Raw genomic sequence first — 22,500 nt, 5'->3', positions numbered from 1 at the left:
AGCAGAGCGACTCTGCTTGCGGGGCCGAGACACTGCCAGGACAGGCTGGACTCTGCGAGTACGAACGCTGTCATCAGCAGGCCGTTATCCAGGGAGAACATCACAGAACGGATCAATGTTTACTCGTGTGTGTGTGTGTTCTAGGAAACACTACCGGGAGTACCTGGTGAACCTAATTAACGGCCACTCCATTGACCCCGCCCCCCTCTTCAACGCTAACGAGTTGGTACTGGCCTGCAGGAGATACCAAGTGGAGGACACGCGAGGGGAGGCGGAGGAAGACCTGACGTACTACATCAGACTTCTGGAGGTAACCAAGGAAACGCCCCCCCCCCCCCCCCCACACACACACACTCTTCAACCTAGAGTTGCTGTCTCTCACGGCTGTCTTTAATGATCCCAGGGATCTCCTTAGATGTATTCATTAATTGAAATGGGGGGAGGGAGGGGGGGGGGGGAAATAGCCAACTCAGAATGGTTTCATTATTTATTCATTCATTCATGTAGGTGTCCGAGTTGGAGATTGTGTTTTGTGGCTACGTCAGGGTTTTGACCAGGAGCAGATCTCCTCATCTGATTGGTTGTCATCTTTCGTCTCTGCAGAAGCTGGTTGTCGAGGTGCCGCTCGGCGATAAGGTTCCTCGCAAGAAATGAGAAGGCTTGTTTCACTGGGGCTCTCTTGCCCAGCTGTGTATTATGGTCTGTCCCATCTGGATGTCGACTGTAGATTCTCTCGAGCATCCGACGAGTTGTCATGGTGACTGTATGTCGTGCTATGGTTGTGCCACAAATACTTTTAATCATTGCTTAAGGTAGCTGAACCCCTGGCATGTATTATGTTGAATGACTGTGTGTGTGTGTGTGTGACAGGTTAACTGCTTAAGAAGCATCACTTCATCACAATGTAGGTGCATGCTCTTTTCCCGTACTATTATCCAGCTAAGATCTTACCACACAAGGTCATTCATGCTCAGCAGAAGCACACTCCACCCTACAGGTTCAGCGATTCGTCTCCAGGAAGAGTTGCCGTGTTCATCTGTACTCAAAGCCATACTGTACATATCTATCAAAGGCCCTGAATGAGCTGCCATATGCGTTGTGCTCCTCTCAGTGTGAAGATGTTGAGAGTTTAGGTCAGATGTGTTCCAAGTCGAAGGGGCGATGACTGCGTCTGAGAAGGTCTAATCTCTCCCTGGATCCCAACCACAGTTCAGAGCTGATCTTTTGGAAACTAGACGTGTTTGACGCTGGTTTATTGCAGTTATACAATTGTTTATGACTCAGGCCTAGTCCAGTGAGCTGCCAGCACCGAGCAGGCTGGGATCAGACCAGCCCTCCCCAGCACCGAGCAGGCTGGGATCAGACCAGCCCTCCCCAGCACCGAGCAGGCTGGGATCAGACCAGCCTTCCCCAGCACCGAGCAGGCTGGGATCAGACCAGCCTTCCCCATCACCGAGCAGGCTGGGATCAGACCAGCCTTCCCCATCACCGAGCAGGCTGGGATCAGACCAGCCTTCCCCAGCACCGAGCAGGCTGGGATCAGACCAGCCTTCCCCAGCACCGAGCAGGCTGGGATCAGACCAGCCTTCCCCAGCACAGTCAGTCTGTCTGATCCTGGAGCTCAGAGACACTGTGAGGTCACCGAGGACGGTTTCCTTCTCCCTCGCTCTGAACATGAACCCTCCAGTGTGACTCGTTTGGGACTGATTTCACTCCTATGATCAAAGCTAATTGTGAAACAACAGTAAATATCGTCATACATGTTTGTTTATATCTCCCGTGCATCTAGGAATACACCACAAAAGGTTTTTATGGAATGTACATTATATGTGAATATTGCCTTTGTTGGATCTCAGTGACACTAAAACAGTAAAGAATGTGAAATACACATTGTTGTTCAACGGCTAAAGCTTTGGGGTTCATATTCTGGTCATCTCTTAGGATCTCAGTTGTCCTTCAGTGCAAATGCTGCATCATGATTAAACCAACCTGAACCACAGTAAACCAACAGCGACAGACAATAAGGAAGATTCTCGGTGCGTCGACTGAGGCCTCGTCAGACAGAATACCTGAAGCTTCGAGCCACGCCGGTGTTTGACTGGCATAACGTCAGAGGGCTGATCATCTGAAATACGTTTTTTGTGTCGGGCGTCTTGACAAGAATGATTTGCAATTTAGATTTTCTTGCCCTGTCTCAATATAGAGTCTGATCTCATCCCCGAGCATTTCTGCACACCGTGTGAGGTCAAAAGGAGGTGAAGCCAAAGGGTTTACCACTTACATTTAGTCATTTAGCAGACGCTCTTATCCAGAGCGACTTACAGTAAGTACAGGGACATTCTCCCCGAGGCAAGTAGGGTGAAGTGCCTTGCCCAAGGACACAACGTCATTTGCACAGCAGGGAATCAAACCAACAACCTTCTGATTACTAGCCCGACTCCCTAACGCTCGCTCAGCCATCTGACCCACCCCAGACCTGGAACTAGTACCTGCTCCAGAACGGGATTACAAAACCAGTGCAGAACAGACAGAAAGGCTGAAGTTCTCCACTATTCTGTGGTGGACACCGTCATCCTGTAGTTAACAGAGCTCGCCCTCACTTTGAAGAGGCAGGAAACGCCTGCCTGGTGTACGCCAAGTACATGTGAAGGGCGGGCCGGAATATCGTTTTGCATTGCAGCCAGGCTGCAGCTGTCTAGGGAAGATAAAGCTGGTAAAAAATTGTCATGTCCTGGAGTTGGAAAAGCAATCAGGAAGTGTTGTTCACCGTGTCTCTGGTGTCAGAGCAAAAAATATATATACAGGCATTCTTTCTTCTTTTTTTTTTTACACGGGAACATTTATTTCCACCCATTTTGTGAGTATTTGCTTCATAGTAAAGAAAGTTGAGTAGAGAGAGAAGTGTGTGTGTGTGTGTTTGAGTCGGTGGACACTAGGAGTAGAATAATGTGGACAGGGACAGAGAAAGAAAAAGAGAGTGAGGGGAGTGAAGTGGATCAGTGGCTTATGGAGAAAATTACAGTAATTTAATTATCGAGAGAGAGAGAGTGGGGATAGAGAAGGGAAAAGTACAGAGGTCTTAGAAAGACAGAGAGAGCTTTTGGAGCAGTCCAGAGGTCTTATGGTGGAAGCACGATGGTCCAGAGGACTCAGATCCGAGCTGGGGGATGTTTAGTGAGGTCAGCCTGGCTCCTCCCATCCTGTGCTGGATGTTTAGTGAGGTCAGCCAGGCTCCTCTCATCCTGTGCTGGATGTTTAGTGAGGTCAGCCTGGCTCCTCCCATCCTGTGCGGTGGACTCTGTGATCGCCTGTGGGGTCTGGCTACCCAGGCGTGTCGCTGCCTCACGCATACTCACAGAGGCGACACACACACAAACGCTCAAACGCACTTTAGACACACATTTCCTCTTCCGGTGTCTAATCAATCTAGGAGAGACTGAGATGAGACTGGGTCAGGGCGTAGAACAGGTCCAGGGACATCACATTACTTTAAATAAACCCAGTAAAACTGTCATTTGTACACATTTGCACAGTTCTGTGGCAGGATTTCGGCTTTGAACGATGGCTTTAATAAAGGCCTTGGTGAACCAATGTTTAAGAATGCTGTAGTGGAGGGATGTTTAGAACTCAGGCTCATGACAGGATGCTTGTGTGTGTCTTGGTACAGTACTGTAAGTCCATGTTTTGTGTGATTTATATGACACAGTCTCTCTGATGACAGCACAGTGTAACATTGTTGACGGCTCATAAGTAGCTTCCTCATAAAATGTCAGTGATGCATACATCATTGTGTCTGTGTGTGTGCCTGTGCGTGTGTCTGTGGGTGTGTTTGTGTGTGTTTGTTTACTGATGAAAACATCTAATTTAAAATGCCATGGCAATTAAGCCTGAGCAAATGAACGCTCCCGCCGTCCCTTGGACACACACACACAATGTGCTTCCTGTGAGAGACTGTAAACACAGCTCAGGCAGAATGTGGTGCCATGCCAGGGGGAGACAGAAGACGGAACAGAGAAAGGGGCGGGATTAGAGGAAGGGGCGGGATTAGAGGAAGGGGCGGGATTAGAACGGTGAGCTTCGACATCACCCTCCCCTGACAGGAAGACTGACAGTGATGATCACTTCCTGTCTTGATATCTTCCTTTCACAATCTTTTTCCTTTTCCGTTTGTTTCTTTCTCTGCCCCCCACTTCTCTCTCTCCCTGTCTCTCTCTCTCTTGTACTCTGTCTTTCTCCGTTTTTCATTTATATCTCTAGCTTGTCATCTCCTCTCCCAATCAATTTGACAGTATTTAACTCTTATGTAGATCTCTGGGTTCCTATTGACACACTTCTTGGGAGTTGTCCATTTCCTTTTTTAAATTTTTGTTCAGCAGAACTAATGTTTTCGTGTGATAGTGGGACGCCTATTGTTGTTATGCCCCAGTGCACCAAGAAATGTTAACCCAGTTCAGGAAAGTTTTCCTTCCACTCATTCCTCTCCTCTGCTGTCAAGAGCTGTTGGGTTCGGTTGACAGGGTCACACTGCTGTGACACAGAGGCTCCAGTCTGTCTGTCTAAGGAGTTATGAGGTTCTTGATGAGAGTGGAGGGGTAGAGGGGAGGGAAGAGGAGAAGGTGTAGGAGAAGGAGCAGGACAAGGCCATTGGCCCACTTACTGTATCAATGTTCTGGTTAAGGAGGCACTTCTATAGCCTCTATCTGAGTACCGTAGTTATAACACACACAAACACACACCGGACATCCAAGCACACACACACATAGGCACATATGTAATAACACAAGAACAAACACTCACTCTTTTGAAACGCAGATGTGTTGCTGGGCAACTACAGAACCGGCATGTTCTAACTGTGCAAGATTGCGTCCTTCCTTCTGTGCTTGACAAACAGATCACACTCAGGCATTCAAATCTATTCAATATGAGGAGCAGGAACAGGCATCATGTTTTATACACAACCTGCACATCGATCCTAAATCTAAAAATTCATAATTACCACCTGTGAATCCTGTGTGTGTGTGTGTGTGTGTGTGTGTGCTTGTGTGCATGTGTGTGTGTGTGTGTGTGTGTGTGTGTGTGTGCATGTGTGTGTGTGTGATGACACCCGAGCATGCCTGCCCATGCCACCCAGATGACATGTGAGGGGATGAGGCCGAGAGGATGAGGGTTTGAAGAGGAACGCTGGTCAGGATGGACAATCAATCCTCGCATCTTAACTGACTCGAGAACGGACAGATATTTTTTAAGATATCTTCGTACGTTACAGTGCGTCACTCTGGACAGGGTCCAGGGTGACATCTGAGGTAGGAAGGTCAGATATTCTGGGTCTGTTTTCAAACCAATTTAAAACTGTTTTACAATTCATGAAAGAGTGAGAGTGGGATAATTAATATGCCAAGTGAAAAAGAGGATTAAGGCTGGGCATGGTGACGTGCAAGACTCAGATAGTGCTGCTCTATAAATATTCTATGGCTCCAGTCCAGGTTTCAGAAAGAACAGAAGCTCTTTGCATAGAGCAACGTCTTCCTATTTAAACCTGAAAACAACCTGTGTGTTATTAGGAACAACTAGTATTTCCATTGTTGTGATGCGCTTTTGTCACTTCGATACTGAATAAACAAAAAGAACACAACACAAAATGTATATTATACTTCCCAAACCTCACAGCCCCACTGCCTTACCGTTTCTGGCTTATTGATGATAAGGACATCAATCGATTTCACTAAAATAACTCATTTCCACTTGGTATCCATTCCTTCTCAATAAAAGGAGAGAAACCTCAGGTTTGAATGGACATATGTATCTAGTATCACCAATAGTGTCATAGATAATAACTGATGTCATGTCAGGGACTTATGGCTGGTTCCACCCAAGGCACCCATCTCTCTCTCTCTCTCTCTCTCTCTCTCTCTCTCTCTCTCTCTCTCTCTCTCTCTCTCTCTCTCTCTCTCTCTCTCTCTCTCTCTCTCTCTCTCTGTCGGCGGTTCTCTCTTTCCTTCTCCAACTTCTCTGTCTTTCCATTTCTCTCCTTCTCCAATTTTTCTTTCTCTCGCTCTCCCCTCACCCCCCCCCCCTCTCTCTCTCTCTGGCAGAGCAGAATGGAGCAGAGCCTGTTGCGATCGATAGGAGTCGACAGCAGTAATTACATTGTGGTTGCATGGGGAGCGCATGTCTCTTCAACACAGCGGTCTACTCACTATAACTAACATGTCCCATACCTGGAACCCTCACCAGTGGGTTATGGTTCACTAAGTGAATTTCTCATGATATAACACAAAAATGTGTGTGTGTGTGAGGGGGGGGGGACTAAAGAGGGAGGAGGAGAGGAGGAGAACTGGCAGTGACAGAAACATGAGTTTCCTGTGGGTTGTAGAGTGGAAATGGAAGAAGGAAGTTAGGTAACGAGGTTAGTTGGGGTGGTGGGGAATCAAGGACGTAGTGAAGGTGAGGTAGAGAGAGGTTAAGAACGTATAGTTGAGATGAGGAAGTGAGGAAGTATAGAGGACGTGGAGCGGGGTCAAGGACCTAGAGTGGAGGTGACATGGAGAGGGGGTAAGGATGCAGGAGAGGGGGAGAGGGGTCAAGGACCTGTACTGGAGGCGAGGTAGAGAGGGGGGAGTATCGAAGGCCACGGCCCCACGCATGGTGACGGAGGCAGCCTCCAGCCAGGCCCAGAAAGCGGAGACCACCCATCTTCCCGTCAGCAGGCTGTGAAATGGGCCAGGCCCGCGCGTCACGCCAAGGCATTTACCTCCGTCGCCGTGGCGCCCTGAAGGCCCTGATGGAGATGAATGGAGAAGCCTCTCAAGCCTGACCAGGCCTCCAGCACCTGCTGCAAGGGAGAGCTGGCCCACTGATCCACCCTGTCTGACTGGGAATACTGACGTGAAGGGAGGGAGGGAGGGCACTCTCCTAGACATAGGCTATCTGCGGCAGTATCTCAATAAGAGATATCTCCATAAGATACTGGTGGATTTCTACATTGAGACAATAAGAGACATGTCGGACGGGCCAGGTATCAGGTTAGCAGGCAGGCCCACACTTAGCTACACGGACAAGCAGACCTTCCACTCATTTCGGCCTTCATCAAATTACAGTAGCTGATATATGCTACTAACCTGGATTTCTCACTGCATCGTTAGAATGTTGTGGCGCGGAGGCCGGTTGCTATGCTGTGTGAGGCTGTGCTGTATTAACGTGGACGCCCGGTCATACGTGCGGCCTGTTGGGAGGGCGTGTCAATAGCGCGACCCTTCGCACGGTTCGAGACATCTCAGATACTCCGTGTTGCCAGTTCTGCCCGTTACCCAGGTGAATAACCTTTAGCATAATCCGCAGGCCAATTCGCCACCGACTGTCTCAAGCTTCTTCAACAAGGGTTTCATGCAGCACGTTGTGCACGCGGGTTGTGGTGATGGGGGCGCCTGGCATCAGAGCGGACACCAGACCTAGTGCTCCCTGTGGTAGTGAATCTCATTCTGGTGTTTTGCAACAGAAGACGAAGCACTTCCGCTGGGATTTGAATTTCGGACTGAATACACCAAGTAGGCTACTTCTTCCACCTAATCAACACGCGCTTATGGTGCGTCACTTAGTGTTCCAGTTATTTATAGCAAACGTATTATGTCATCGTGGCCACACAGAAAAAAAATCATAAGTGCCCTATGGGTTAATGTTATTACGGGTTAATGTTATCGTCTGTTTATACTGCAACTCATCTCAAGTCTTACACAATCCGTCCATAATCACTGTGGCCTATATGGATAATACAGGGAAGACTAGTTATTTATTTAAGATAAGATATTTAATCATAGCGTATTTGTAAACTGATTTGTACGCTGATTAAGGTCGGTAAACACGATGAAATGTTGTTTTTGAAAGATGTGTCTCCTGAGTATTTTGCACCAGCCTCCACTGTAGCCTGCTCGTTGCTATTTAGGGGTGCTGTGCACCGGTGAGCGACTGAGAAAGAGTTGCAAAGCAATGATGTCATAGTTTTAAGCGTGCCATGGGAGAGCATATGGTTCGTACCCGCTACCGAGCGGCAGTGCCGCTTTGTTATGAGCAGGCGGCGCTGTGGCTGTAGCAGGCGGAAGCGAAGCTCGCCCAGCCCAACCTCTCTTCGCCGGAGACAGAGAAGCTGCCGAGGGAGATACGAGAAAACGGGAGGAGAAAAGAAGACTGTGTCGGCAGGAGAAAAGAGAAATCTACCATAATGGCCGCTAAATCGGACGGGGTGCTGAAAATTAAGAAGAGCGATGTAGCGTTCACGCCTTTGCAAAATTCGGATCATTCGGGCTCAGTGCAAGGACTCGTTCCAGGATCCCAGCCGGAATCAGGGACCGGAGATACGGACTTTGTGAACGGGGAATCGCGGTGTTGTGGTCCCAATTCGACGTGTCTTCGACTAGGAAGGGAGCAGCAAAAATATACGGTGTGGGACTGCCTATGGATTCTCGCCGCAGTGACAGTCTATTTCGCCGATGTGGGTACCGACATTTGGCTCTCGGTCGACTATTACCTGCGCCGCGACTATTGGTGGTTCGGTTTGACGCTATTTTTTGTGGTGCTCGGCTCGTTCTCCGTCCAGGTATTCAGTTTCAGATGGTTCGTTCACGATTTCAGTACCGAGGACAGCGCCGGGGCGGCCACTGGTGCGGCAAACTGCTCCCACATGGACGGAAAGCTGCTCAGCGGTTCTGCCTCACAAGGCGACGTGGGCGCCCACCCGTCCACTCCTCAGAGACAAGCGTCCACAGCCAGCAAGAACACCACAACCAACAGCAACAGCAGTACGACCACCCGGACTAATAAAAAGAGGTCGTCGTCTTGCTCCATCTTCATTTGGGTCGTGCAATCCCTCATCCACATCTTGCAACTCGGCCAGATATGGAGGTATGCAAGCAGTGTTTAGCCTGCCCTGGAGGCTACGGTATTTTACAATGAATAGAGTGGGTGTTGGTATAGTTTACTCGTGCAGTTTACGTTTACTGCACGTAAGCTAATGCATATAGCATCATTATGCATAGAGCAAACCCTCTCCTATGCAATAGTTAAATACACTAGCGTGTTCATACGCATACTTGTATCCATAAACCGTATATGTATTTTTTGATGGGTGAAAAGCCATAATCTGCTACAGGTAACGGATGAATACGAGGCCTGCACCTTCTCCCTGTGTTAGCTCATGAGTGGGGTCGCTAATCAAAATATTGAGTGCTTTGAGATGAGGAGGTTAGGGTGCGCTGTTGTGACAAACGTGGACCAGAATAGTCCGCTCTACCATATAAGGCGTAAGGGAGTATTTATTAACCAATGAATTATTAATGGTCAATGGCTAAGGAACCTAGGTTTATGCAATCACACCCTGATATCAAGAATGCATGTGTTGGCTTGAAAGCACCTTAAATTAAGTCTACAGACAACACAAGTTGGTGTCGGTCAAAGCTATGAAGACATTACTCTTTGGATTGAGCTTGAACTTTTCAGAATACCTCCTCAAACCACTGTGGACATTACAATCTGTGAGCGTATTGGTTATTATTGGGCCGAGCCAGTTGTATGCCAGTTCCCCTTTGTATGATTGACTTAATTTCAAATCACTTTCATATTCCCATTCTCATGATCTGATCACATGATCAGATCACATGATCGGAACGAAAGCCTTTTGGATTGTGTAAAATTGATATTTTTGCACGTGCTATGAAAGAAGCCTCAAAAGCACTGAGAGTCTGAACAACAAGAAACCCTTACATACTTTAACATTATTTCAGTGTTGCACTTGTAAGCATGGGTGCATTTGGAAGTGTGTGTGAGCATGCATGTGTGTGTGTGTATGTGTGATACCATGTGTATGTGTGTGAGCCAGTGTGTGTGTGTGAGCCAGCGTGTGTGTGATACCATGTATGTGTGTGTGTGAGCCAGCGTGCGTGTGTGTGTGAGTCCGGCCTCAGCCGGCTGTGCATGTGAACTGATCACTGTTCACTTTCTTCTTTGAGGTTTCATCATCCTGGTGTCACACTGCTCAGTGGGCTGGGAGGTCATTCCTCTGTGACTGTTCGTCTGGCGTGTGTGTGTGTGTGTGTGTGTGTGTCTGTGTGTGGATGTGTGTGTGTGTCTGTGTGTGGATGTGTGTGGATGTGTGTGTGTGTGTGTGTGTCTGTGGATGTGTGTGTCTGTGTGTGGATGTGTGTGTGTGTCTGTGTGTGGATGTGTGTGGATGTGTGTGTGTGTGTGTCTGTGTGTGTGTGTGTCTGTGTGTGAGAGTGGATGGTGGTGTCTGTGTGTGAGGGTGTGTGGATGTGTGTGTGTGTGTACGTGTGTGGATGTGTGTGCGTCTGTGTGTGGATGTGTGTGTGTGTGTGGATGTGTGTGTGTGTGTGTGTGTCTGTGTGGATATGTGAGTGTGTCTGTGTGTGGATGTGTGTGTGTGTGTGTGTGTGTCTGTGTGTGGATGTGTGTGTGTGTGTGTGGGTGTGTCTGTGTGTGGATGTGTGTGTGTGTCTGTGTGTGGATGTGTGTGTGTGTGGATGTGTGTGTGTGTCTGTGTGTGGATGTGTGTGTGTGTCTGTGTGTGGATGTGTGTGTGTCTGTGTGTGGATGTGTGTGTGTGTGTGTATCTTCGGAGGGCGGGCAGTATTGTTGTGACACGCTGTGTGCACATGGTTCTGAAGGGGGTTGTAGTCTCTCGCCCTGCCGGACGTCATGCTGGCCGGGAGAAGCTGTGTATAAATAGCTTGTGTGTTAATGAAGGTGATGAGATCACATCTCCACCCTGGCTATTTCTGACCACATTGAATTTGGACCTGTGGAAAAATAAGATCAGGGCTATGTCTGTGCTATCTGAACAGTGAAGAGATGGATGTCGTTTGGGTGGACCGTGCCTTTTATATACAAAGGGAAAAATTTACATCACCTCACTTCTGCGCACACCTAGCCTAGCCAAACGTAGCCTAGCCTAGCCAAACGTAGCCTAGCCTAGCATATCAAAGAAACAAAAGCCAGGTGTTGCATATTTATCAGTGGAAGAATGCTAAGCAGCTGTCAACTCTCACAGTCATTATTTAGTCAACAGGACACCATGTTGAGCTGCAGTAATGGGCGACCACAGTTAGCATTTGGATTTAATGGCAGTATTGTAGGGTAACGTTGGGACAATGCTTAGCAGGGGCGTCAAAGTGGGGGAAAAGTGGGACTGACTACTCAGTGCCCCAATGGGGGGAGGGCCTTCGAAAAACATTTGTTCAATGAAAAAACAGACTAAACCAAAATGGGGAGGAGGTGGGAAGGGGGGCAAATTGCAATCTCTTCATGGGGCCCAAAATGTATACAATGTTTGGGCTAGCCTCGGGTCTGGCAGGGCTAGCCCGATCGACATCTTGGCAGCATATGAGAACAGAGTAGCAGCACACCTTTCACTGACGTTACTGCCTTCCAGATGTGCTGAAAGACTGCCAAGCTGGTCCAGCTAGCTAGCTGTGGGTTCTCTGTGTTTGCTAACAGCCAGTCAGATCTCTTTAGCAGCCCAGAACGAAGCCCTGTGGGTGGCCGCTGTGAGCACCCGCTGCTCTCCTTACACACGACAGCTGCAGCCATTTATGAAGATAGCTGCAACCTCTCTGTTTGGATTTGACCAGAGAAAACCTCCGTCAGACTTAGACCACCACCCCCCCCCTCCACCCTCCACCCTCCTCTCTCCCTCTCGTAACGTTCAAGTGTTTCCCTGCCACTTGTGGACACGTTACGCAGCAAGGTGCAGGCTGCTCTTCAAGCGAGGCTTGTTGAGTTCTCCAGACCTGGTGTGAGGAGGCTCTTGGAGAGAGAGTTGACCTCCAGCCCCTCTGAGGCTGTGAGCCTCTCCTGTCCTCCCACACACAGCTGCACCCGAGGAGGCTCAGCCTCTGTGGTCCGCGGCTGGTTATGACACAGTGTGTGTGTGTGTGTGTGTAAGTGTGTGTGTTTGGAGGCTCAGCCTCTGTGGTCCGCGGCTGGTTAGGACACGGTGTGTGTGTGTGTGTAAATGTGTGTGTTTGTGCGTGTGATGCCTGTGTGTTGGTGTATTTGCGTATCCGTGTGTTTGCGTATACGTGTACATGTGCGTATATGTGTACGTTTGCGTGTGAGTGTGTGTGTGCGTACGTGCGTGGGCGTATGTGTGTGTGCGTACGTGTTTGCGTATGTCTCTGCTGTGCCGCTGACATCCTCCTTGCAGGAACAGTGGGAACCATAAGTTCCCAGCTGAGAGTGCAGGGGAGTGTTTCCAGTGAGACGAGGAGGCTACCCAGGGGGCAGTAGATCTGGAGAGGAGCACCTACCCAGGGGGCAGTAGATCTGGAGAGGAGCACCTACCCAGGGGGCAGTAGATCTGGAGAGGAGCACCTACCCAGGGGGCAGTAGATCTGGAGAGGAGCACCTACCCAGGGGGCAGTAGATCTGGAGAGGAGCACCTACCCAGGGGGCAGTAGATCTGGAGAGGAGCACCTACCCAGGGGGCAGTAGATCTGGAGAGGGGCACCTACCCAGGGGGCAGTAGATCTGGAGAGGAGCACCTACCCAGGGGGCAGTAGATCTGGAGAGGAGCACCTACCCAGGGGGCAGTAGATCTGGAGAGGAGCACCTACCCAGGGGGCAGTAGATCTGGAGAGGAGCACCTACCCAGGGGGCAGTAGATCTGGAGAGGAGCACCTACCCAGGGGGCAGTAGATCTGGAGAGGAGCACCTACCCAGGGGGCAGTAGATCTGGAGAGGAGCACCTACCCAGGGGGCAGTAGATCTGGAGAGGGGCACCTACCCAGGGGGCAGTAGATCTGGAGAGGAGCACCTACCCAGGGGGCAGTAGATCTGGAGAGGAGCACCTACCCAGGGGGCAGTAGATCTGGAGAGGAGCACCTACCCAGGGGGCAGTAGATCTGGAGAGGAGCACCTACCCAGGGGGCAGTAGATCTGGAGAGGAGCACCTACCCAGGGGGCAGTAGATCTGGAGAGGAGCACCTACCCAGGGGGCAGTAGATCTGGAGAGGGGCACCTACCCAGGGGGCAGTAGATCTGGAGAGGAGCACCTACCCAGGGGGCAGTAGATCTGGAGAGGGGCACCTACCCAGGGGGCAGTAGATCTGGAGAGGAGCACCTACCCAGGGGGCAGTAGATCTGGAGAGGAGCACCTACCCAGGGGGCAGTAGATCTGGAGAGGAGCACCTACCCAGGGGGCAGTAGATCTGGAGAGGAGCACCTACCCAGGGGGCAGTAGATCTGGAGAGGAGCACCTACCCAGGGGGCAGTAGATCTGGAGAGGGGCACCTACCCAGGGGGCAGTAGATCTGGAGAGGGGCACCTACCCAGGGGGCAGTAGATCTGGAGAGGAGCACCTACCCAGGGGGCAGTAGATCTGGAGAGGAGCACCTACCCAGGGGGCAGTAGATCTGGAGAGGAGCACCTACCCAGGGGGCAGTAGATCTGGAGAGGAGCACCTACCCAGGGGGCAGTAGATCTGGAGAGGAGCACCTACCCAGGGGGCAGTAGATCTGGAGAGGAGCACCTACCCAGGGGGCAGTAGATCTGGAGAGGAGCACCTAACCAGGGGGCAGTAGATCTGGAGAGGAGCAGCGCTCCACGGAGCTGGCTCACTGCTAGTGTATGTAGATCAGGTGCTGCATGCACACTCACAGTGTCTGTACACACCTGTCAACTCTGTTGGGTGGATGCACCTGGCCTGATTAGCTACAGTACAGTGTGTGTGCGTGTGTGTGTGTGGGTGGGTGTGTGTGGGGTGTGAGTGAAGGCAAATGCGTTTTAACAGTAGGTTTACTGTTGTGGAAGAAATTGGGATTTCCTTTTAATACGTATTTATCAATCTGCAGATTGGGAGAGAAAACCAGTCTTCTGACCATAAATGACAACACAACATCAAGCTTAGGTCTCAACCAGGTCTCTCTCCCCTCCGAAAGCCGGAGGACCATCTTTTATAGGGCACAAGAATGTAAACATAGATTCTGACAGTCAGGCAGGAATGACGTTACAACAGTCTCAGAGAAAAAGATTCACTGCTCCCAACACATGACAACTCTCACACTAGAGAGTTCATAGTTGGAGCTCTCCTTGTAGTCATGACAAGGACCGTTTAGCCAGTACTTTCTCCTGACCCCGAACATCTATTAACCTGACACATAGACACAATATACTGTTATTAATAGCAAGCTTACATGATAAACGTACTAACTAGTATCCAATGACTAGTTCTATTGATTAGTGATTAATGTAAGCACACAGGAAATCCCAATTTCTTCCACACTGTCCTCCCAGTGCAGTCAAAACAATTGGTGTGACTGCCTTCTAATTGCCCCCTCTCTGTAACAGTCTGTGTGTGCTCCCCACCAACATCACTGCTCTGCTCCAGCCTCCCTCTTAATTAAAGTTGCAAAATACAATTATGGATGGAGAACATGCCTCATTAAACAAACAAACAAACAGCTTCAAACTAAACCAGCGTGAGACGGTAGGATCTAACCGAAATGTGTGTGTGTGTTTACAAGACTGACACATGCCAAATGTATCCACACACACACGCAGGCACACATGCACACACACACAGGCACACACACATACACACACATGCACTGCATAAAGACAGGGATACTCAGACAGGCACTGAGAGAAGACGGAAAGAGAGCGAGCGAGTGACAGAGAGAGAGACTGAGACAGAGTGAGAGAGAGACTGAGACAGAGTGAGAGAGAGACAGAGTGAGAGAGAGACAGAGAGACTGAGACAGAGTGAGAGAGAGACAGAGAGACTGAGACAGAGTGAGAGAGAGACTGAGACAGAGTGAGACTGAGACAGAGTGAGAGAGAGACAGAGTGAGAGAGAGACAGAGAGAGAGGCTGAGACAGAGTGAGAGAGGCTGAGACAGAGTTAGAGAGAGACTGATAGAGAGTGAGAGAGAGACAGGCTGAGACAGAGTTAGAGAATGAGAGAGAGTGAGAGAGAGACTGAGAGAGACTGAGAGAGAGACTGAGACATAGTGAGAGAGAGACTCAGACAGAGTGAGCGATAGGGGAAGCAAGGGTCGGGACTGAAAGATTCTTAGAGAGAAGTGCTTTACGATGTGCGTGTTTAGGTTAGAGCATGTAGAAACTAGAATGATGAAGGTGGACGTCCCTGGGCAGACGCCCTCTAATGTGCTCCTCCTATCGATCCCTATTAGCTGTGTGTGCGTGTGGATTGTGTGTGCGCCTGTGGATTGTTTGTGTGTGTGTGTATTTGTGTGTGTTTGTGTGATGCATCATGCCCCCCTTAGCGTTCTCTGATGGCTATTGGCAGCAGAGTATTTCATTTATAGACAGTGTTATTGCCTGGGACACAGAGGGCAGAAGGTGGACTGTAAACTATGATCGTTCCATCGACTGTAACTCGCCCCGTGAGAGCTATCAAGCACACACACACACAATTATGCTTCAGTGGGAAGGAGGATTGGACGCAGTGGCAAGTTGACAATGGATGTAACATAAACATTATTACTGTCGGGGTGAAGTTGTCAGTGAGCCAGGGGTGATGTTAACTGTATTGCAGTGCATTGTCTGTAACACAATAACACACTGAATCATGTGTCACAGCGCTTGATGTTCCTGCGCTCTGACATTGAGCTATTTCTATAGAATCATTCATAAGACCCAGTAAGAATGGCTGCAAATCCATTTAGAGAAAGTACCAGGCATGAAAGTAGATTGGTGGCAGAGCTCGTGAGCATGGGGGGGGGGGGGGGGGGGGCTTGGGAAGAGCCCACCAGGTGTGTCTAGAGACACCTGGCTCCATGGAGACACCTGGTGAGAGAGGCTGCTCTCTATTGGCTTAGAACAGCAGGGGAGGAACTAGAGCACACACATGCACACGCACGAACGCACACACACACACGCGTGTGCACTGCCCCTCTAGCACACATACACGAGAGGTCTTCTACTCCACTGAGCCTAATCATAGAATCTCCATCAGGGAAGCCCACCTTGGATGAATATTTGATGTCAAGCATTGCGTGCGATGTGTGTGTGTGTGTGACTGTGTGTGTGTGTGTGCAGTGAGCGACCTGCCTATCTCTTGCATTATTAAGGTCCTTCTACTGCTTCTCTCTCTTTCTCTCTCTCTCCCTCTCTCCCTCTCTGTCTGTCTCTCCAGTGGTTGCCTATCATGTTCACAGTCTAAACCATCTGACAACCCCACTAACACTTGTCTCTCACAAACCCACCCTTCTGAATGTGTGTGTCTTTGTTTGCTTGGTTATGTGTGTAGATGCATGTGTGTGTAAGCTTGTGTATGCGTGTGTGTGTGTGTACCACTGTGGGTGATTTTATTGGTGTGGCCGTGAAAGCAGTAAGAGTTGAGGGTGTGTAAAACTAGGAGCGTCTCCTTCCTACATGGTGTATTCAGTCCGTCTGTCATCCTCCCTTCCTCCCCCTCACCTCTAAGACCCCCCTCCTCTCCTCTCATCTCTATTTTCACGACACTCTCTTTTCTCTCCACTTCACCTTATCCACCACTTTACACACGCGCACACACACACACACACACACACATAACCTCAGCTCTGGATGGACCTGTCAGACTAAATTTGTTCTCTGGTGACAATGAAGCAGAAAGTGCCAAGACCCCTAACTCTAGAGGACTTCTCTTTTGTGTACCCCAGAGGAGTATAGAGCAGAGCAGAGGAGACCGGATGTCCATTTGGTTTCAATTCTGACATTTCAACATCTCCAAAATGCCCTCACATTGCCAATAATAAGGATAACAATAATACAGGACGCTTTGTATGGTATTTTCTGTATGTTGATTGTTCTTTATTTTGTGTTTTTTTGCATTGTCTTTGGCATATTGTGGGATATTTTTAAGGACAGAGGTCAGGATGTATTTCTAGTATAACAGCAAGAGACCAAAGGAATGGTGCCAAGGAACCCCAGGATGACTGTGTGTGTGTGTGAGTGTGGGTATTGTCCTCAAGTGTATAACCATGCATATTATGTGTGTGTTTCTCTCACCCTGACCAGTGTGTGTGTGTGTGTGGGCGAGAGAGACAGAGACAGCAGTGTGTGTGTGTGTGTGTTTCAGTGTGTGTGTGTGTGTGTGTGTGTGTGTGTGTGTGTGTGTGTGTGTGTGTGTGTGTGTGTGTGTGTGTATACGTGCATGTGTATTCTTAGAGCCTGTCTGGAATTGGCTCTCTCTAGGTGACCAGCCGACAACATCTGGCTGAGTGTGTGTGTGGTGGGCATGGGGGAGAGGGTGTGTGGTGGGCATGGGGGAGAGGGTGTGTGGTGGGCATGGGGGAGAGGGTGTGTGGTGGGCATGGGGGAGAGGGTGTGTGGTGGGCATGGGGGAGAGGGTGTGTGGTGGGCATGGGGGAGAGGGTGTGTGGTGGGCATGGGGGAGAGGGTGTGTGGTGGGCATGGGGGAGAGGGTGTGTGGTGGGCATGGGGGAGAGGGTGTGTGCCAGCCAGGCTGGGCACCATGTCCGTGTGTCAGGCTGGGGCCACGGATGTCTCTCCTTAACAGCTGGCCGGCAGGCTGGGCTAAGTCTCCCCGGGCTAGCCGACACATGACATGCATACACCAGATAGGTTTACACTTTAGAGACGGACAATGAGATTGGGATGGAATCAAAAACGACAGCATAGCAAATGATTAAAATGCTTTATTGTGTCATTGCAGACCGTCCTTATATGAACAAACGCCTCTCAGGTAAACACACATGTTACTACATGTACAACACATGCATGCAAAGCTCTTGTATTGTTACCTGTATGTGTGTGAGTGTGTGTGTGAGGTGTGTCTCTCTGTGTGTGTATTAATCAGTGACAGTGGATGAGGGTAGAGAGAGAGGGAGGGAAGGAGGGAGGGAGAGAAATAAGGAGAGAGAGTCCTGCATTGTCCCGGAAGATACCTTCGATAACATCCACATACCAGAACAATAAAGCACACAACCACACCGGTGTCCCACAAAGAATCCAACTCCTCAAATCGAATTCCATCAAACTGAAACTGGGCCAAGGTGACGCCTGCTCTATATGATCAGACTCCGACCTGGCTAGCGACAGAGCATGAGCATAGTCACAGAGCATAGCCACAGAGCATAGCCACAGAGCATAGCCACAGAGCATAGCCACAGAGCATAGCCACAGAGCATAGCGACAGAACATAGCCACAGAGCATAGCCACAGAGCATAGCCACAGAGCATAGCCACAGAGCATAGCCACAGAGCATAGCCACAGAGCATAGCGACAGAACATAGCCACAGAGCATAGCCACAGAGCATAGCCACAGAGCATAGCCACAGAGCATAGCGACAGAGCATAGCGACAGAGCCCGTGCAGTATGAGGAAACAGTGACGCTGCTCTAGCTTGATGTCACTTCTGCTTGACTGTTGCTCCCTGAGTTTGGCCTGGGGGCGCAGGAACAGGCATGTCCAATCGCACCCTGGCATCACTCTGCTGCAGTCATAATGCTGCTCTGGGTTTGACTAATCAAGCCTGGGAGGCTAGGCTATTAGATGGACTGGCTGCAGCATTGGGGTTTGATTATACTGGCCTTAAAGCTTTGTTGTTGTTTGTGTGTGTGTGTGCGAGAGTGTGTGTGTATGTGTATTCTGTCTCGGCACGTCTCTACATCGAAAGGTCAGGTTGATGTCACAATCCCACCTTTTAACACAAACCACACTTTCAATTTTGAGGTTACCCTTTTTTTTAATACAAAACTTGATTGAGTTTTGTATAAAAAAAAATAAAGGAGCAGACGGATGGAGGCACTGGCTCAAGAGGTTTATCCCTCTCTAAACGGAGAGCCCAAATCCAGCTCGCAGGGAGTTGGATATTCTTAGAGGAAGTAGCTGTCAGCTGACAATGCAAAGCCTCTCTATCTCTGTCCTGTCCTCAAAGCTCTCTCTCTCTGCCTCAGGAGTGGAGAAGCAATGTTTACTACCCAGCATGCACTGTACTGAGGACAAGCTCTGTGAGGACAGGAGCGCTCGTCTCAAACCTGGGATTAGGATTGGAGACAGGTTGGGGGGGGGGGGGGGACTGAAAACGGGGAGAAAATCCCAAACAAATTTGCTTTGATGGTGTTGGAAAGCCAGATCTGTTGCATGAGAAGATATCTAAAATGGTGTCAGACTTGTTGTCTGACAGAACGCGTCACAGGGTTTTACTTGTTAATGTTGAAGGAGTCAGGTGGCTGAGCGGTGAGCGAATCGGGCTAGTAATCAGAAGGTTGCCAGTTCTATTCCCGGCTGTGCCAAATGACGTTGTGTCCTTGGGCAAGGCACTTCAACCTACTTGCCTCAGGGGGGATGTAATGTAAAAATATAATGTCGTTTTTGGAGTCACGTGATGTTTTCCAGTGACAGTTGAAGAGTGTTGTTGGCCTCACGTATGTAGGGACTTGGGGAACTGTGCTTCGAGATGGTAAATGCTCTGTAGCGCTTCAGGCAATGCCATTTTTTAAAACCACACACACACAACACACAAACCACCCTCATCCCCCACCCCCTCCAACACACACACATAAACACTCACACACACTTAACAGACATCCACCAATAAATGCAAAGCAGATAGCGTGATGCAGCGAAGTTGCGTGTTGCTTGACATGTGTGAATATTTTCCAAAACATCTTCTAGGTCACAGGCTAGGCAGGCTACAGACCTCCGACTGTGCGCAACCCAGTTTCTGTGTAGCTGGCCCAGTCTGGGAATGATTCCCTCTGAAAACTCAGTTTATTAGCATGAATTTATTTTAGGTGTAGGGGGAGCTTGTAAGAGTGAATATGCATGACTGACAGCAAATGAACCTTTCTGTAAGACTGTCATGGGCATAGATACATCCCATATCTTGATATGGCAGTGTTAACCACCCTATGCCAGCCCCTAGATGTGATAGTATTAGCCACTCTATGCTAACCTTACAGTAAGCTACATATGGTGGTATTAGCTACCCTATGGTAACTCTAGATACGGTAGCTACCCTATGATAACACTAGATACTTTAGTGTTAGCCACCCTATGCTAACCTTACAGGTAGTGTTAGCCACCCTATGCTAACCTTACAGGTAGTATAAGCCACCCTATGCTAACCTTACAGGTAGTGTTATCCACCCTATGCTAACCTTACAGGTAGTGTTAGCCACCCTATGCTAACCTTACAGGTAGTGTTAGCCACCCTATGCTAACCTTACAGGTAGTATAAGCCACCCTTTCCCAGCACTGATGTACTAACAGCTCCATGAAGAGACTGAGTGATTGTTCAGGTCTCAGTATACAGCGGGTCAGTCAATGGGAATCCTCAGTGTGACCTCCTACAGACTGGCAGGTAAACAGACACACAGTCCATGGACCTGAAGCAATCCAAAACCAACCAGCTTTTTAATGCCCTTTACCCCCATTTGTTCTCTGTCCCTGAACACATATGATACACCTGAAGGCTGGCCTAAACTGAGACGCATGTGTGTGTTGTGTGGTGTTTATCTGTGTGTGTGTGGTGTGTCTGTCTGCTCCAAGTTGCCGGCCCGTGGAATGATCCCACGGTGATGGCACATTTTATCAAGTTGCTGCTGAAGGCCACTCTGCAAAACCAACAGCAGGGGGAAAATTACAACCACCATGGCACACACACACTTTCTCACACACACACACACACACTCCCTCTCTCTACACACACACACATGCACGCACGCACACACACACACACACACACACACACACACACACACACACACACACACACACACACACACACACTCTCTCTCACACACACACAGACACACACATACTCTTTCTCACACACACACACTCCCTCTCTCTCTCTCACACACACACGCACACACACACACACTCTCTCTCTCTCTCTCTATCTCTCTCTCTCACACACACACACAAACAAACACTCTCTCTCTCTCTCTCTCTCTCTCTCTCTATCTCTCTCTCTCTCTCTCTCACACACACACACACACACACACACCTCCTAATGCCTCAGCAGATTTAATTTTCAAATGTTTTATCGGCAATGGAACCTAATTTCAGGCCCCATTAGGTTTATATGGAAGAGGAGAAGAGGTGGTATTGATGATATTTGGGGAGAGGTGCCTGACCTTACTTGGCTTTTGAAACTAAAAAGGGGTTCTGTTATGCTGACACAGGCTGAAGTCCTGGAATGCCGGGAATAGATCTATTCAGGCTTCGGAGTCATCGATTATCTCTCATTCAAAGAACATGATATCCTTATCTACGGTTTGAAAGCAGATATTAAAGTCCAGACTGCATGAGAGGATGTATGGTGAATGTGCTTCACGTGCACAACTCTGTACTCTCTGGAATCTGGATCACAGTTATACCCAGGAGTCCGAATCCCTCCCTCCCATCATTCCAACTCTCACCGCCGCTGTGGTGAGCGTTGGAAGCAATTGTTGCCCACAAGGATGTATCACTCACAGGGCAGGTTCATTGATCAGACAGAAGTGCGTATTGTGCGGTGGAGGCAGAGTGATGGATGGGTCCTGCCAGGATGGCAGCAAGCAGGGGCATCACAGGAGCTGGCTGCGTGCCACAATGGGACATCATCGTCCTGGATCGATGGACACAGACAGCTGCAGTTACATTAGATAAACACACACCATTGTCACTCACACACAAACATGCAGTATACACACACACACACTCACACACAGACATACAATACACACATACACACACAGCATACTCTGCCGACCCTACGCTACAGGACCTTGGAGAACCTCCAATCAGGACAGGGCTGAGAGAGGGAGGGCGGGACCAAAGAGGGGAGGAAGGACGGGGGGATGGGTGAATATCAGACGGAGAGGAAAGCAGGAAGGAAAGAGGGTGGTTGAGAAACATGAGAGAAGCCGAGGACAGTGGGAGGGGCACGGGGGGAGGGTGTGGAGGGGATTAAAGCGGAGGTATAGTGGAGAGAAAAGGTGGAAGGAAGAAGAGAGCAGGGAGGAAGAAAGGAGAGGAGGTGAGGGAGAACGACCACTCACCTAGGGAGTAATGTCTAGAGAGGATGTTCAGAAAAAGCAGAATAATGTTCCAGAACATGCACATGTCAGTCTGTCAGTGGGACTCAGCCCTCACCGCTCAATAGCAACAATTTGGTAAACTGTGAATAAGTGACAGCTTGACTCTCCCCCCCGCTGTTTCTATCTCTCTCTGTCTCTATCTCTCTCTCTCTCTCTCTCCCTCTGCTGTCCTCCATTGTCTGTGTTTCCAGTGCCGTGCCTCAGAGCTGTGAGTGACAGGCCCTCGTCCAAACATGATTGATGGCGACGTTTCAGTGCGACATTCGTCTTTTCGTCGATACGCCAAACTCGGCGCGTTGGCATGGTGACGGATTCCTCCGGGAAGGGGGGGGGGGGGGGGGAAGGAAATGACCGCCCTAATATCCTTGGTTACCGCCGCCATTGGCAGAGTCTCTTGGCTGCTCTTCAAGGGCCATTTTGATCAATTCCATACAGTAG

The 22,500-nt window shown here is 49.4% G+C and overlaps 2 protein-coding genes across 5 annotated transcripts in view; both read left to right on the top strand.

Annotated features, from left to right (window-relative positions):
- The window catches only part of rnf31 (ring finger protein 31), an 11,004-nt gene extending 9,516 nt beyond the window's left edge, over positions 1-1,488 (top strand). For all 3 annotated transcript variants that reach the window (XM_067253157.1, XM_067253156.1, XM_067253155.1), the window contains exons 21-23: positions 1-58; positions 145-310; positions 604-1,488. The exon at positions 1-58 is cut by the window's left edge and continues 39 nt beyond it. In XM_067253157.1, the coding sequence (XP_067109258.1) occupies positions 1-58; positions 145-310; positions 604-654 (275 nt within the window). In that variant the 3' untranslated portion in view covers positions 655-1,488. The remainder of the gene's footprint in view (positions 59-144; positions 311-603) is intronic.
- A 6,727-nt stretch (positions 1,489-8,215) lies between these two features.
- The window catches only part of xkr4 (XK related 4), a 30,296-nt gene continuing 16,011 nt past the window's right edge, over positions 8,216-22,500 (top strand). For both annotated transcript variants that reach the window (XM_067253637.1, XM_067253636.1), the window contains exon 1: positions 8,216-8,895. In XM_067253637.1, coding sequence (XP_067109738.1) covers positions 8,216-8,895 — 680 coding nt within the window. The remainder of the gene's footprint in view (positions 8,896-22,500) is intronic.

This window comes from Osmerus mordax, chromosome 16 (genome assembly GCF_038355195.1).
Source record: "Osmerus mordax isolate fOsmMor3 chromosome 16, fOsmMor3.pri, whole genome shotgun sequence".
In the NCBI taxonomy this organism is placed as follows: domain Eukaryota; kingdom Metazoa; phylum Chordata; class Actinopteri; order Osmeriformes; family Osmeridae; genus Osmerus; species Osmerus mordax.
Note: the sequence above shows the minus strand (reverse complement) of the source record. Positions and strands in the feature narration are given on the sequence as shown.